At 38.8% G+C, this 18,152-nt stretch overlaps 1 protein-coding gene and 1 pseudogene across 1 annotated transcript; one reads left to right on the plus strand and one right to left on the minus strand.

Moving 5' to 3' along the window:
* Positions 1–12,024: 12,024 nt before the first annotated feature.
* Positions 12,025–14,503, minus strand: LOC106310320 (annotated as a pseudogene).
* Positions 14,504–17,555: 3,052 nt separating this feature from the next.
* On the plus strand, positions 17,556–18,148 carry LOC106309008 (lipid phosphate phosphatase epsilon 1, chloroplastic-like; the record flags this gene model as incomplete). Its single annotated transcript, XM_013746099.1, has 2 exons — positions 17,556–17,836; positions 17,939–18,148. Coding segments are annotated over exons 1-2 (357 nt in total), but the record flags the coding sequence as incomplete, so codon positions are not given.
* Between the last annotated feature and the right edge of the window lie 4 nt (positions 18,149–18,152).

Genomic DNA, 18,152 nt, shown 5'->3' on the forward strand with positions numbered 1-18,152 from the left:
AAAAATGTGAATTATTAATACTGAAAAAAACTGAATCACTCAAATATTCTTATAAGAAATATTTAAATTTATCTGAATTATCTGATATTTTATCAAAAAATAAAAATATGACTTTTACTTGAATTATTTAAGATTATGCTTAAAGCGAGAACCAAACCAGAACCGAATTGAACTCAAGATTTTAACAGGTTTTTAAAATTGGTATTTAAAACAAACTAAAAACCAAAACAACTAAACTGAAACCAAACTCAAACTTATAAATAACTAAACAGTTCATATATTTCTTGAATAAAAAAAATCAAAAATCAAAAATTGAATCGAAACTGAACTAAAACCTTAAAAAGAACTGAATTGAAACCGAACGCGTAGCTGTAAACATATTAGTGAACTAACAAACAATAAGTTTATCAATTAAAAAAATTCCGCGCTTTTAAGCGCGGGTCAAAATCTAGTATAAGTTATAAGAGTTTAGTCAGTTAAGAAATGAGAAAAAGATGTAGATATCGAATTAATTGAAATTTAGAGCTAGGTTTTTATTATTTATGGTGGTCGGTGATATTGATGATAATTTTATTTTCGTAATCAAGTGATGAGGATGTTTTGGAAATACCACCTAACTTGATTAAGATCCACGCCTTGCGCGGTATAAACATTATATATATAAATTATTTTATGTATTATATGTTCTTACATAATATGAAATAATAAATATATATTGAATAATTAAAAGTCAATAACTATTACATATATAATCAAATTGGTGCGAACGTATAAATCAATTTTATTAAACATTTTTTAAAATTTTTTTGATAGGATATGTCATTAAATTTAAATGATATTAACATATATAGTATATTTTTAATATTAACGTCTATATATTTTTTTTTTAAATGATGCTTTCTACTCATATGTTTTTTTTATCAAGTGTATTTTTAATAGCAAAAATTTTAAATTACTAATAACAAAATTTTATTGTGGGATTAATAATATTAGTAATTGATAATTTAAAAAAATTTATCAATGTTAGTTCAAAACTTTTATCAAAAAAAATTATTCAAAGTAAATTTTGAAACTAAAATATTTATTTATTCAATATGGTTTATAGTTTAATTTAGAATGATATATATACATATATATTTTAAATCTTAATGATTAATTAAATTAGACTTTTACTTATATGATTTTGTAATCATTTGTATTTTGTCATAACAAAAATTTTAAACCATGGATCGCAAAATTTGAATGAGAGACTTTTAACAGTTTTAGTAATTTATTGTCATTTTTTAAAATTCAAAATATAAAATATACAGAAAATTGTAAATTTTTATAATATGGTTATTGTGTTTTTAAAAAAATTATTTTAATAGTTTTAAATTAAACAAATTTGATAGAAGATATATTTTTTTAATCAGACTTTTATTATTCAAAATCATTAATTGTCATATATACTTTACCCACATTAGGAATTCCGTAATCTTTATTTAAAGAAATAATAAATGATGTTAATAATGAATTTATGGTTAGTTTAATAAAAAGCTTATTATATAATTAGATGGACCAACCTATTTCTCTAATAATTCTAAGAATCATCTTAGTGATGACATGTGGCTACAAAAAAAAGTTGTAATGTTTCACGAATAATATATATAGGGGATTCAGAATTTTTTTTTGCATTTTTGTGAATTGGTTTATATTTTGGGATGAAAATGACAAACCAAATAAAAAACAAGGAATTCGTTTTGTATTTGACTAAGAATTATGAGTTAGTTTTGAAAGATATCCTAAACATAAACACCAGTATTTGAAGTCAACTATTATTTTACTTTACTTCAGAAAATACTCTTGAAAATATAAAAATAAAATATTATTTGGAAATATTTTTATGTTATATTCTATTTTCTATATATTTTATAATTCAATATATAAAAGAAGTTGGGTTTTAAAAGAATATAAATTTTATTTTTATATTTTAAATGATAAAAAGATTAAATTTCTTTAAATCCCTTAAAATTTGTAATAGTATTTTTCCTGAATTTAAAAGCATTCAAATTTTGTTAAATTTTTGATCAAATAATCCTAGTATCACTTGTGGCTCTATGTTATCAAGTTTCCAAGACGAAACAATTAATAATGTAATGAGCTTTTTTTGCGGAATGCATCAATTCATACACTGTGTCTGTGTGAACTCGGATACATCTTCCTCTTGGGTTCAGTGTCTCTTATAAATATTTCCTGAGCATATAATTTCTTCTACGAGAGTAATTTTCACAAAGGCACCTATTGCCGCGTAATTAGGGTGATGTTTTTTTCTCACAGAGTGTTTGATTAGTAACTCTAAATTTCTGATACCGGTGTAATGTTATTAAGTTGAACCTGGAAGCAGAGTTCGGTTAAAGCTGGTTCACGTGTGTTGAAAGCGTCTTGTCGGATTGGAATGTAATAAATTCGTTGATATGTGTGTGGGTGTGTGATTGTGAACAAACCGTTGAAAAGAAAGAAAAGACTTTTCTTGTTCAGAACTTTGAAAATTCCTTCTCGCTCTTATGACTTGCATGATCAACGAATCACCAAGGATAAACCAAACTCCCCTAGTTCTTGATTTCCTATGTCTAGATTCATGGTCTTATTTTTGTTCGTATTCATCCAGTTTTTGAGCTTCTCTGTTCAAGCTCAGAGTACGAAGGCACCACCAACAACAGATTTCACTCTCGAAGGTTTAGTGAAAACAAATCGGAGATTCAAACAGAAGGAGCAGCGATCATCACACCAGATGGACTACTGAGACTCACCGATAGAAACTTAAACGTCACTGGAACAGCGTTCTACCGCAAACCGGTGAGACTGCTTAACCATAGCAACCTCAATCTCTCAACCAAAGCAGAAGTTTGTTCGTTTAGCACTTCTTTACTCTTCATTTTAGTCCCTTCCAAATCTAGAAACGGAGGTTTTGGCTTCACCTTCACTCTATCTCCCACCCCAGTTGAATTCGACACTGTACAAGGATTCAGGGACGGTGCTGATGCAAGAGGCAATCACATCGGTCTGAATTTTAACAGTGTCACTTCTGATGTCCAGGAACCAGTAGTTTATACAAGTGACGAAGGCCGAAAAGAGGATTTCCAGTACGAGACCGAGTCAATCAGAGTCCGTTTGGATTACAATGGATCAACCCAAATGCTAAATTTGATCGTTTCACCAGCCAAATTTCCAATTGCCCCATCAATCCCATTGATCTCCCAAAGGGTTCCAAAGCTGTTAGATATCGTTCAAGAAGAAATGTATGTTGGATTCACTGCGGGAGACATGAGTCGAGTGCTCACTATTTGATGGGTTGGAGTTTCAGAAGCGGTCAATAAGAAGAAACCTCAAGGCTCTTACCGTGTCGCTTTACTGGATTTTCCTAGTTTGCAGCTCAATAAGAAAAAAAAGGGTTACAAATTATTTTAAACTCTTTGTATTTATTGAATATATCTCAGATTTTTGTTTAATTCCATACTCACAAGTCACAAGGTATATTTTCTTGAAGGTTTTCCAGGTAATCAATCCATGGTCACAAAGATTCTCATAGGTTAGATACCTAACCATAAACTCTTTAGATTTCTTGATAAAAAAAAGTTACTAATCGAATGTTTTTTTTTTCCGTAGCTACGAGTTTGATAGTAAGTAGTCTCGTGTATCGAAATTCTATTTACAAGTGGGCTGACACTTTGAGGAAATAAAACAGGGTGTAGGAGCTCCGAGACACTATTACCTAGAAATGGCCTTACCCATCCCGGTTTACGATCCCCCCCTGTGACCGGTGGTCCCTTTCCTCTTTTGGTTCTGAATCTCAACAAAGTTGACCCTCTTTTTCAAATTATTCTCCACTTTTAGAATTATCCAGCGGGTCTTTGTGTGTTTTGCTCCCTTATCCCCGGGTTCTTCCCCCGACCTGGGTCGGAGGGACCGTTCCAGCCGCCTCTTCTCACCGGAGATCATTCCGGAGCACCTACGACGGATCCCAAATGGACTCTTTGCACTCTCGACCTGGAAATCTCGATTACTCTGAAGTGACCACTGGTCCTTCATAATTCTCAAAGCTCCATCAACTTATCCTGTGATTACGGGAGCTGCAAATTACTTCACCATAATTTCAGAGAGATTTGTTTCTACTCTAATAGAGCTCTACTTCTACGATCTCGTTTTCTGCTAGCATCGACTCAACTCAATCCTAGCAAACAGAAGGAACCCCTGATAACAAGAAGATGCATCGCAGAATCTCTTCTGCTGAGAAAGGTAAAGCTGTGGCTCTAGACCACCGCCCTGCTCCTCGAGTTGGACGAGTTCGGGTCTCCGAACCGGACAACCCCTTTGCTCTCCGAAACCACTCTCTAACCATTATTGGGAGAGTTACTAATCCATCGATGCAAAAAGTCTGGTCCTTGATTCCCTTCTTCACAGATCACTGGAAGTGTGATATTTCACCTGGTGGCTCTGACCTGGGAATGGGCTTGTTCCAATTCCAATTTGAGCTCGAATCAGACCTGCAAACAGTGCTGGAGAAGCGCCCATATCATTATGCTCGGTGGATGGTTATTTTACAACAATGGGAACCCACAATCTAGCCTGACTTTCCATCCATGATACCTTTTTGGATTAAAATCCTAGGCTTCCAATACATCTATGGTCAGAAGAAGTTACGAGGTCAATAGGTGATGATATAGGCACCTTTGAAGTGGCAGATATCACACCACAAGCTATCCGCATGAGAGTTCATGTCAATGGGAGACTCCCACTTATCAAAACCACCATTGTGGAATTTTCTAGCGCTGGAGAAGTCTCTGCCACTCTCCAAAACGAGAAGCTTGAACACAAATGTATATGCAATGCATCTAAATCTACTCTAAATGCATCTAAATGGACAAATTGAGAACTAAAATGATTGCTAAAACTATGCAAATACATAAGATATCAGTTACTAATAACGAGCTCCCGCTTAGTAAAGATAAGCTACATTCTGGAGGCCCCGCAAGACTTTCCCCAAGAAGTAATCACAGATACGAACCCTACTCCCGCAACGATCATTCCTACCGTACAGAGTATGATCGGACTAAAGAGCCACTCCGCAGACGTATTCTACCCAGGATCGATACTCTAAGGAGTGTTATCCAAGGGAGGACTTTCACCAAGCGAGAAGTAGGAGAGACCAGCCTCGTGGGTATGATGGATACCACGGCTACCGACGATCCCCTCCTCGCAGAGATAGATCGTTTATCAGTGGGGAGTCCCACTCAGTAAGCTCTCCAAAGCCACGGTCTTGGAGAGATGATCATATAAGACCCTCCTATAGGGAAGATGATAGGAACTTAACCCATAGGTCCACTGAGTCTCCTACGGGGATTCCCGAGGATATACCGAAGGCTCCAACTCCCCAAACTACAAGGACTGCAACCAAGGACCAACTGGAGGAGGCTGAAGCAATCATGGCTCGTGCTAATATGGCTCGCTCAGGTGGCAAAGAAGCAGAGACTACCTCGCTCAGACCATCATCTCAAGGACGTCTTTCAGCTACGCAAAGATTGGGAAGTGCATCTTCTAACTCAGGCTCACTTCAACGCCTTCCAGCCTCCCAACGTCTTGGCTCCCCACTCCCTATTACAGGCTCACAAGATCGCCTACATGCTTCTAGTCGTCTGGGCCTCCCAAACCCAGTGGAACCTGCACCTTCTGCAAGAGTACCAATTATGGACAGATTAGGACCACTCTTGGATGAGCTTGATACCGATGAACTCTCACCTGTTTTGTCTACTCAGGCCCAGAAGAGGAAGCCAGGAAGACCCCCCGGGAAAAATAAAATCCAATCCAGCCCTCTTCCACTACCAGGAGCTACTTAAAAAAAAGGATTCTTCATCAAGCTAAGTCGCCCACCTGCCGTAAAAAAACTCTCGGTTGAAGAAGGAAAAGCAACTAAACTTGGAAAAACGGGTACAACGTCAAAAGCAAAAGCCCCCAAAGGACGTAAAGGTGCAACTCGTGCTGGGTTACACAATGGAGAGACATCAAACTCTGATAATACCCCGCTCTGTAACTTAATTCCACCTGTGACTCGACGAAGGAAGGATTTTCGGGTCGAGTCCAACCCCGTTCCATAGCTATAGCTAGCTTGAACTGTCGGGGTTTGGGGAATCCCCGTACAGTTCAGAGACTAAGAGAATTATCGAAAAAGTTCGATCCCGATATTCTCTTCCTAATGGAAACAAAATATCCCAATGCTGTAGTGCTCAAGAACACCTTCGCTACGGCTGCAGTCACCTAGTGCCTCCGACAGATCATGGAGCAGGAGGACTGGGACTTTTCTGGAAGCAAGAGCTCAACCTCCAGATTCTTGATTCGAACCCCAATGTAATCGATACAGTTATTGAATTTGAAGGAAAAAGGTTCTATTCTTCCTTTGTTTATGGGAATCCAGAGAAAAATCAACGTCGAGAATTATGGAATCATCTAATTGGGCTGGCTTCAGCAAGAGATGAACCTTGGTTCCTAACTGGAGATTTAAATGATATACTCTGCAATGATGAGAAAGAGGGTGGCAACGTTAGACCAGAAAGTTCTTTCATGGATTTTCGAAACTTCTTCTCGGAAGGCGACTTATTCGACTTGCAACATACTAGGGATCCACTTTCATGGCGAGGCAACCAATGCGATTACGTGGTCAGATGTAAACTCGACAGGGCAGCTGCCAATACTCGATGGGCTGAGTGTTTTCCCTCAGCACGATGCCAATATCTTGGTTACGAAGGCTCGGATCATAAGCCTCTGATCTCTTTCTTCGACAATGGTGGCAGGAGAAGAAGAGGTATATTTCGATATGACCGTCGTTTGAGTAAAAATGATGACGCCAAAAAGCTAATTTCGGATGTGTGGGCGGAAGACTCCTTTGCGTCAGTGACAGAGAAACTAGCCAATACGAGGAGCGCAACCTCTGCTTGGAACCGGACACAACAGCGAAACAGTGAGAAACTCATTGAACAAAAAAAGAGGGAGCTCAATGCGGCCCTGTCTGCTTCTGTCGAGGATTCTCGACTTATCCAAGAAATTTCAGAGCAATTAAACGCCGCCTACCTAGCTGAAGAGGAGTACTGGAAACAGAGAAGTCGACTCCTGTGGCTAAAATTAGGAGATAGAAATACCGGCTACTTCCATGCCATCACAAAGTCACGGAAACGAATCAATGCTTTCTCTGTTTTGGAGAAAGAAGATGGGCAAATGGTTAACAAGGAGGAGGAGATCGTAGAGGTGATTGGAGATTATTTTGAGAGGTTGTTCACTACGAGCCCGGGGGAGCGAGCTCACACGGTGAACCGAGCTTTACACTCCATTGTGGCAGAAGAAGACAACAACACGCTCACATCAATACCTACAGCGGAGGAAATCAAAGAAGCGGCTTTCTCCATCCATGCGGATAAAGCGCCCGGCCCGGACGGATTCTCTGCGAGCTTTTTCCACACTCACTGGCACAGAGTGGGACCAGATATCACCAGAGAGGTTCAGGAATTTTTCAGTGGGGATCCACTACTAGAGGGAGTCAACGACACATATTCGACTCATCCCAAAAATCACTAATCCGCAGAAAGTCTCAGACTACCGCTCCATCGCGCTATGCAATGTTTACTACAAGATCTACTCCAAGATGCTCACCCGACGGCTCCAACCCAGGATGGAAAAGCTGATCTCGGAGAACCAATCAGCCTTTGTCCCGGGACGTGCCATAGGAGACAATGTCCTCATCACCCACGAGGTTCTCCATTATCTCAAGATTTCACAGGCCGAGCAGCGGTGTGCTATGGTGGTTAAGACGGATATGAGCAAGGCATACGATCGCCTTGAATGGGACTTCATCGCACTGGTATTGGCTCGGTTGGGATTCCACCGGAGCTTTATTAGCCTGATTATACACTGTATTTCATCTGTTACATACTCCTTCCTCATTAACGGCTTGCCTAGAGGGAAGGTAGTAACGAGCCGAGAAATTCGCCAGGGCGACCCTCTTTCTCCCTGCATATTTATTATGTGTAGTGAAGTCCTCTCGGGATTATGTAACAGGGCCCAGGAGGATGGATTAATCCAAGGGATCAAAGTCGCTCGCGGCTGCCCACGGGTTAACCATTTACTCATTGCGGACAATACAATGTTCTTCCTCAGCGCTAACGAGGATAATTGCACGGCTCTAATGTCCTTACTGAACAGCTATGAGGAAGCTTCAGGCCAGTCTATCAACAAAGACAAATCCGCAATCAGCTTTTCTCGAAGGACACCGGCGACAACAAAAAACCCTATCAAAGAAGCACTTCAGATTCACAAGGAGGGGGGTGTTGGCAAATACTTGGGTCTTCCAGAACAGTTTGGACGGAGAAAACGGGATCTCTTTGCTTCCATCATTGATCGGATACAACAGAAAACTAAAGGCTGGAAGAACAAGTTCCTCTCTTCTGCCGGAAAGCTGGTCATGCTTCAGAGTGTTCTCTCTGCCATCCCATCCTACTCCATGACTTATTTCAAGCTCCCAATTTCCCTAGTCAAGCGAATCCAATCCGTCATCACCCGGTTTTTGTGGGACAATACTGATGGGGTTCAGAAAATGGCTTGGGTGTCATGGGACTCTCTAGCTAAGCCAAAAGCCATTGGAGGCCTAGGTATGAAAGACTTCGAGATCTTCAACGATGCTCTACTAGCCAAGGCAGGGTGGCTACTCATCAACAGGCCGGAGTGTCTACTGGCTAAGGTTCTCAAAGGGAAGTATTACGCTGACACTGATTTCCTCCTGGTTACCAAAGTTTCAGCTATATCACATGGCTGGAGGAGCATTTTGATAGGTCACACTCGTCTGAAAAACAACATTGGGTGGATTGTTGGCACCGGTGAAGAGATTAATATCTGGTCAGACCCGTGGCTAAGCTTAATTAAGCAGCAACGACCAATGGGTCCACCGACGGAAGCAACCGCCAATCTCTGGGTCTCAGATCTATTTCTCAACGACTCCACTCAGTGGGACAGATCCCGCCTGCAAGCAATTCTCCCCGAATATGAAGAACAAATCCTAAGTATCAAGCCAAGCTTATCAGGGGCTCCGGATAAGCTGATATGGCTTGGCACAAAGTAGGGTGACTACTCGGTGAAATTTGGGTATTATTCAGCCACTGTGACCGAAGATGACGAGTTATGGCGGAGAAGAGGTTTTGAGTGGAAAAAACAGGTGTGGAACCTCCCGTGTGCTCCAAAGATCAAACACTTTGCGTGGAAAGTTCTCAAACGAGCTCTTCCGGTGGGTGAGAGACTGGTGGAAAGGCACATAAATGCAGATCCCAAATGTAAAAGATGTGGGTGCAATGAATCTATTATTCATCTACTGTTCCAGTGTCCTTTTGCTCAACAGGTTTGGCTCCTTGCCCCCTTTGCAACCGACATGGACTATAGAGGAATCCTAGATTTAATGGAGTCTTGGCCGTCACTGGTCTCTCAAACCTGCCTTCCCCCATCTGGTATTGGTTCTGGTCCCTTATTTCTTTGGATTCTGTGGATGATCTGGAAAGCTAGGAACAAGTTTGTATTTGAGGGATTCTCAGCTACCCCAGTAGAGACACTGTCTGCGGCGATTGTCCTGGCCAGAGAATGGTTTATTAACAATCTGCCGGAGACTGCTGTTCCGCGATCACGAGCCCGGGTGATGCCGGAGAATCTCAATGGAGCGGTGGTTATTAGATCAGATGCGGCGTGGTGTTCATCCTCAAACTCTGCAGGGTTGGGGTGGATCATTGCATCCACTCAGATAACTAGAGAATTCTCCGAGCGGGTAGAGTTCGTGGCGTCTCCACTCGTTGCTGAAGGTCTTGCACTCCGAGAACCAGTCATTACGAGCTGTCGTCTCAACTTGGATCCTGTGTGCTTTGAGTCAGATTCTTCACTGCTCATCAAAAGCATTGCTTCGAACGCCTTGGTGGCTGAAATTCATAGTATTACTGCTGATATTTTGAACTTTGCAGCAGGGTTTTCCTCTGCTTCTTTTGTTTGGATCCCTCGAGAAGAGAATAGGGATGCTGATGCCTTGGCTAAATGCTCCCTGAATATTGTTGAACCTTTGGTTGTTGTGGATGCTGTTAATGCACCCAACTAACTGCTTCCTTTTAATTAAATATGAGTAAAAAAAAAAAAAAAAAAAGGAAATAAACGAGAATAAGATCATAGAAAGTAGAAATAAGAACCACATTCAATGTTGATGAAGCATTTAATCAATCGATCAACGATAGGTACCACATCTCCCAACTGATCAATAATTTTAGGGACAATAAAGAATCTGCTACTAAGCGCCAATTCGCTGTTAAAAACATTCACTATGTCGTTTATCAGGCTGTGCAACTTCTGAACTAGGTGATTTAGTGTATCCACGATAGAGAAGAACTTGCGAAGATTAGCAATAGCAGTAACAAAGAACTTACGAATTTTAGCAACTGTCGCAACGACGAAACCACGAAGCTTCAGAAAGGCCAAGACGAAGAAATGTCGAATCTTAGCAATAAGGACAGCGACGAAACCACGAAGCTTGGCATATGCAGCGGAGACTGACTCTTGGACCATCTTTTTGGCAGAATTGAACCATTTCGAAACCCTCTTAAGCAAATTTCTCCAAAACATTTTTTCTCCACTTTGAAGATTAAACTTGAATTTGGTAGAGAGTTGTGAGAAAAATATATGTAATAAACCGTTCTTTTTATATGGTTGTGTCGTGCATCGTAATTGTGTATGTGACCGTCAAGATTCTTTGAGATAATATTGGCACTTCGAGTTCTCAACTACTAAATGCTCATCAATCCAATAAGAGGATGGAAAGGTGACTTTCTACATTGTTTTTGTGTGTATACATCTATGATGTATATATATACAGGGCGGATCTATTAACAACATAGGGGTCAGCTGAGCCCGGCAAAATTACTAATTTATTCATTAATTATAACAATTTTTTTAAAGTGACCCCTAATAAAATTGTTTCTGATCAGTTTACATTTTTCATTTCATCATATCTCAAAAAGACTTTCTCTTTCTTCTTTCATGACAAGTACAACGGAAATAGGCAGTACGAAGAATCTGGAGTGAGAGATTCTTTCACAAACCAAGTATATTTAGAGATAAATTTTATATTAATGTATGCCTGGTTTATAGTGTAAATATTCATTTTTTGACATGCTTTTCCACAGTCACAGTTGGCCATGTTCGTTTACGTAAACGTGTCGGGACCTGCGACTAAGATTATGTTCGTTTACATGTCGTGTAACCTGCAACTTGCGACATGCGATTAAATCTACAACATGCGACTAAAATTATGTTGGTTTACGTTGCGCGATCGCAGGATAGGTAAACGAATAGGGCCTACATAATCAGTAATCCTGTTGGCGATTTAGTTAGAATCTCTAGTTGTACCAAATTAGTTGGTGATTGGAGTAATCGTTTTGATGAAAGAAAAAATGATTTTTCACTTCATAGTGATGACTTTTCAACAATTAAAATTTGACAGAAAATGATTTTAAGCTATAAAAATGTTTGGATCCCACTTTAAGACAGAACCCTCTAAAAATAGGAGTATACCACTTGGCATGGAGAGCACGCGGTATTCTTTAGTAAAAAACGAAAGAATAGTTCGTTTTGAGCTCACCACATGGCTGCGTGGTGTCAAACAGCGAGTGAGAAGTGAATTTATACTAACATCTCCAGTATCCAAACTTCTCATCTTTCCGATGTGGGATGCAAAACCTCTTTACTACAAGGCATTTGGACTGTATGTACTACTGGGCCTGGGCCTAAACATTACAACCCAAATGATTTCGTGATGGGTCATAACAATCAAAGGCTATACCTTCTTTGAAACGGGAGTTTCAACATGTGGTACGCGTTTCAATCTGTATGCTACGCCATGCCTACTGAATGTAGTAGAACTTAGAGAAGAAAACAAGGTTTTGATGAATGCATATGCCATACAAATTTTTTATGTATGTATACAAAAATTATGGCTATATGCCATTGTCATTTCAATAAATAATTATCAAAACAAATGGTTTGATGAATAAAGTTGGAAGGAGAAAAATACCAAATGATTTACGGACTTAACAAGGTTTCTTCTTGTCCAACTTCAAACGTAAATTGTACCATCTGGTTTTCTTCTTAAGCGTCTCAGACTCATCACAAGTATTTGGTTTCTTGTTTCTCTGTCTGCTGCTTTCTTCCTCTTCCTCTTCCTCTTCTTCTTCTTCTTCTTCTTCCTGATCAATTGGTGCAGGTGCCTCAGCCACTGCCTTTTTGAACAAGCTCTTTCTCAGTCTGTTCTTGCTTGAACTCCGTTCTACCAATGGAACCGTTGTATAAGCTGAATGTATTTCATTTCTCTGCTTCAGAAGCTCATCAATCTAAAAACACACATGAACATCAACTAGACATAGAATTTGCCCTTGTTTACTCAGTCATGACATATCTTCTCTTCTTCTTCTTTTTTATGTCAATGATGGTAGGTACTTTACAACTGAATAAAGGACTAACCGATTGCATTTCCTGAGCGTATCTACTGGTCATATCCGTGAACTGCACAAGTACTTCCCTATACTCTTGTCTCAAACTTTGCAAGTTCTGCCCTTTTATTCAAGATCTGAGCTTCTACAGATCTAAGATCTTCCTTCTCTTGAGAAAAAGAGGCAGCACAATGAACCTGGATTGTGTAGCTCACACTTTTGAAAAAATTATCACCTGAACAGAGAAACATGTCATTGACATCAACCTAGTGCTCAATCCAGACATATATAAGAGGAATGAATTTGTGATAACATTACAATCAGAGAAAACTGACCATAGACAGCAAATATATGAGTGCCAGCCTTTAGCTCAGTAACTTCACACTGCTGAAACCCATCAAGACTTTTAAACAAGGCAGTTTCTGGATTCTTTTCCTGAGCCATCTACAGCAATAAAAATCAAGTCACGTTGGGGAAATAAAAGAAACTCATTGTGACTTATATATCTAGAACATAAGCCTACCGAAGTAATTGTGTGATCCAAAGAGTAGACAGGGAAACCGAGGAAGTACATTCCAGCACATGTTATCTTCCCACTTCTTCTACTATCCTCCTGTATCCACCAGTGATTCAGAGTATCCCTTATATTATTACATGTAATATCACATTGGTTCCGTTGATATATGAATGAGAGAGATACCTGCATGGCTAAGCTCAATCCTCCATCGGCCTCTTGATCAAAGAACAGTAACTACACAAGCACACTCACATTAGTTCTCTCAATACATTTCTGTATCAGTTTGACGGGAAGAGACTACGGCGAGCTAACCTTGAACTTGCTTTTGCTAGATGATTCTACTCTGAAGACCAATCCAGAACTTATTTCCTCTTCTGTTATTGTGACAGCGTAAAAGTGTGCACATTGCTTTTCAACCTGTGAGAACCATATCACTCACATATGAGACTTATATGGAGTCAAGACACACACACACAAGTGTGATCATAGCCTCACCTTTTTAGTTACAATTTGTCCAAGTAGAAGAGGATCAACAGAAACTCTGCCATTAAGAGCCTCCTCCAATATAGTTGCAGATACAGATGTTTTCATGGGCACACCAAGTTTGCTATTTCACAACACATACTCAGCTATATAAAGAAACAGCAAAGAGAATGAACAGAAGTCCAAAATAAATAAATAAACTAACCTAAACAAAGCTGCAAAGACAGTATTCACAGCTCCTAAACTTGAGAGATCCAGCTCCAGCTCTTGGCCTTTTGCTTCAACAGCCTGTGAAAGAGAAGAGATCCAGCATGGTATAATTTTAAAGCACTATCACACATCAAAAACGTCCCCAGATAACACCATTTATTTCTAGAACATTAGCATGATTATTACACATAAGACAAGAATCTTATGTAGTAAGATGTACAATACCGCAAATACAAAAACGAAACTCACCTCAAAACCAGCTGTATCATACTGGTGGCGTTTGTCCGGATCAGACAAGATGTTGTAAGAAAAGGTGAGCTCTTTAAACACGTCGGCTGCAACAGGGTCATTCGCAGTCTTATCAGGATGGTACCTGAAAAACACCAAACATGAATTGTGACACAGTTTTTCGAATTACAAAAATTTCAAAAGTTCGAATGAGAAACCAATGAAAGAAAACGTTACTTGAGAGCCATTTTACGGTAGGCACTCTTAATTTCCTGATCAGTAGAGTTCCTTAAGACGCCTAGAACCTCGTAAGGGTCTCGCCGGAGATGCTTCTCCGACTTGGATCTATGACCTGCCATTTTTTATTCCTTCTTTCAAAGAACCTCAGTTCAAACGAAAGAAAGAATCTCCAGAGAGAGATTAGACTGAACTGTCAAATGAGAACTCTGCGGGGGAGACGCTAGGTGAGAGAGAGAGACAGTTTGAGTTCGGAAAGAGAGAAAGAAGAAGAAGATTGATATTTTAACACTTTCTGGATTCTCTCACTACACTGCGCTGTTCGGCGCGTGCATTGCCGCAGGTTGTTTCTTGTTTTGGCAGCTTTTTAGGATGCGCGTAGAGATCACGCGGAGCAAGACGGCAGGCTTCCGAATAAACTTGATTGGTTAGAGTAATTGTTAATTATCCAACTCATATGAGTTAGACCCATCCTCTCTTGTTTCAAAACATTTATGTTTATGTTTGGTAACAGACTTACAATTGGAAAACATTTTCTCAACGATTTTTACATAAACAACTTATATGTGTGGTCCATATTTGATGCCTACGGTGGATGGATAAGTAATACCATGAGAAAATTATAGAAAAAAAATACTTACCATAAGTTAATTATATGTTTCTCTTTTTTTTTGAGCAACAAGCATTCATAATTCATTTTAATAAAACATACATAAAATTATATGTTTCTCATTTTGATAAAAATTAGTAGAAAAAAGACTGGTAGGACTGACTGTATACACTCAGGAATAGGTAAGATTTTCCAATGTGAATATTTGTTTTCAAAAATAATTTAACCTTCTATGATAAAAATAAAATATAAATGATTATGCTATCTAAGCAGAGTTTAGTAACAAACTAATAACAATGCTGCTGACTATAACAATGTAATATTTTGATTCTGCTTTAGTTTTAGTATTTTTCCAATTCAATTAGCTGGTGTATTATGAAGGAAGGACCATCTCTAACATCAATTTATTAGTTTTTTGCTACCCTCACAAAAAAGGCTGTGATGCTGGCTTGCATCTGTGTACAACGTTTCAGGAATACTGTTTTACAAAATATTTAGAAAAAGGGTCCAAATTTATTTGTTTAATATAAAAAGAACGAAAACCCAACGACGAGGACAGTTCAACACAATCAGAGGCTCATCATCATCATCATCATCATCATCATGTTGGGTTCATTTTCTAAAGTTAGCGATTATTTTGTAACAAAGGTTTTTTTAAAACAATGACTAAGGTATACTTTACCATCTCTGATTATTTAAGTGAAACACTGGATGCGTGATTTTGCAAATTTCAAATTTTTTTCTTTCACTTCACGAGATCGAGATGTAAAATTACACTATAATCACCAAAAAAATCGGGATTCCTTCGACGAAAATGATTGGAATTGGACCCCTGGTCTGACGGTCACACAACAAAACTGTCAATAACTTGCGATTGTTGCTTATTGATGGGGTTTTAGCAACGTATTAAAGAATGTACATATTATTTATGGGTTGTGTTCAAAAAAAAAAATATATATTATTTATGGGCTTTATAACAAGAAGCCCAATACCTGAATCATATGGCAAAACGCTAAACCTCCAGCAACGAGGGTTAATCAAGAGCGCAAAGGCTCTACTAATCGAACAGTAAGAATACAAAACTTCCTGAGAAAATGAAATACCGTTTAACTTGTAGGGGAAGAGGTCGTAAGTGGATTTCCCTAAATGCAGAGGAACGATATTTGAATGGCAGTGTTTTGAAACCCGATCCGAATCCGCGGCTAAACCGGTAAATCCGACAACCCAGAAAAAATCTTGTTTGGGTTTTTTGAAAAACCTAATATTTAGAAACCCGCAAAACCCAGTAAAACCTGGAACCCGATACCGGTTGAACCACCGGTTGAACCAATAAATAACTCTTTCTTATTAGAGAAATTGAAGCCCATATACACCAGTAACTTGCATATTTGCACAAATGAAACTTTGACTTTTCAGATGATGTGTATTTTTTAATGTACATTCTATCCCTATGTCTCTTGCATTGTAACCTAAGATATAATACATTTGCATATCGTTATATTCCATTATCACACATGAGGAGAGAGACTGCCCTAACCACTACAATCAATACATTTTTTTTTGAAATAAACTATTTCTTCTATTTCTATCTCTTTGGTTTCTCCGTCGACACAATTTCTCATCTTTCTCAATCTCTTAGGTTTCTTGTCGTAACCATCTCTAATCTTTCTCAATCTCATTTTCTTTTCACATTTTTCCTTGTTCATCTCTGCCGTCCAATAAAAACAAAGCCACCTCGAACGTCTTTATCTCAAGCTACCTCTTCTCCGCCGCAAATCATCGAGTCTATCATGAGTCACCGGATCATCTCCGCCGTCTTTCTCTACCGAGGTCGTCATGCTCAGATTCAAGCATCGCCGCCGTGCTCATCCTCACCATCTCTATCTCGTTACGGAAGAGATCGAGCTACAATGGTGATTTCTTCTGTTTTCCAACACAAGCCCTCCATCTTTGCATATTCTTGAGTTGACCCCAATATTTCCAAGTGTACAAAAAGCTTCACGAATCGGTCCAGACTTTCAGATTCTACATTTCAAACCCTTTAAGAATTTCCCGAATGGTCCTCCGAGTCTTAGATGTTTCAGTGTTACAATTCAAGTTACCATATTGAGATAACTAATGTATATTACCGGCTAAATATAACCAAAAAAGTTAAGTAAAATCTTAACCGTCTATTTCACAAATTACAACATTAATTAATATATATTACCAGTTTAGCTAACTATAACAATGTCAAGATAATTAGTATATATTACCGGCTAACTGTAACAATGTTGAGATAATTAGTATATATTACCGGCTAACAATAATAAAAACAATTCAAGTACAATGTTAACCGGCTAAACATCTAATTTAATCATTTGTATTGTGATTTGTTAATAAGTTAATTTTATGTTTAGCTGAACATGTAAATATAATCATATGTTTTGTGATTTATTAGCGAGATTATTTTTTTGTTTCGATTTGATACAAATAACAAACATTAACTGATCAAAATAGCCGGTAAATCACAATACTAAAAGCAAGATATACTCAAATTTTAGCTATGCCACATCAGCATGGAAATTCAAACCAATCAAAATGTAATTAGATGTCATGTCATTTAAGCAAAACAAATCTTCCCTAGCGATGGATTAACATTGAAGAAGCCCTCTCAGGTTCTTTTCTTTATTGATTTGCAATCCCTTTCTTCGTCGTCTTACGATTCCATCTTTAAAGTTTCCACCTTTCCAGACGGAAACTTACGTTGACTTTGTTTTCATTTTGATCATTACAGCGTCTTCTCTCCTTCTCCGCCATTCAAACTGATCGGAGCTATAGTTCGTTCGATCATCCCTCGTGGGTTTTCCTCTATCTGTTTCCCGCGCTAGATCTATGGCCGTTTTAGTCAAAAAATTTGCTCGCAGAGACGGTAGCGAACAATCTGGGTCGGTCAAGCAAGAAGCTTCCATCAATGGGTCTCCAGAGATCCAGTACGAGACGGTAACCGGTCGTGGGATTGAAGCCATCGTTAATAGTCTGGTAAGTAAAAGGAATCTCCTTGATGCACGCAGGATGTTCGATGAAATGCCTCTTTTTAAGTATATTCATTTCGTGTTGTGCATATGTTTCTTATTGAGACAGAGCACATGGGTTGTGTCTATTCTGTTTGCTTCCATCATTCTTCTGCGGCGTGATGGTACTGCCTTGTGGGGAATCATTGGATCCGTTTCGAATTCGGCTCTTTCAGTGGTGCTGAAGCGTATACTTAACCAAGCGAGGCCTGCTACAACCTCGCGTCCTGATCCCGAGATGTCATCTACTCACGCCCAGTCTATCTCTTTCATATTTGTGTTTG

This window comes from Brassica oleracea, chromosome C8 (genome assembly GCF_000695525.1).
Source record: "Brassica oleracea var. oleracea cultivar TO1000 chromosome C8, BOL, whole genome shotgun sequence".
Lineage (NCBI taxonomy): Eukaryota > Viridiplantae > Streptophyta > Magnoliopsida > Brassicales > Brassicaceae > Brassica > Brassica oleracea.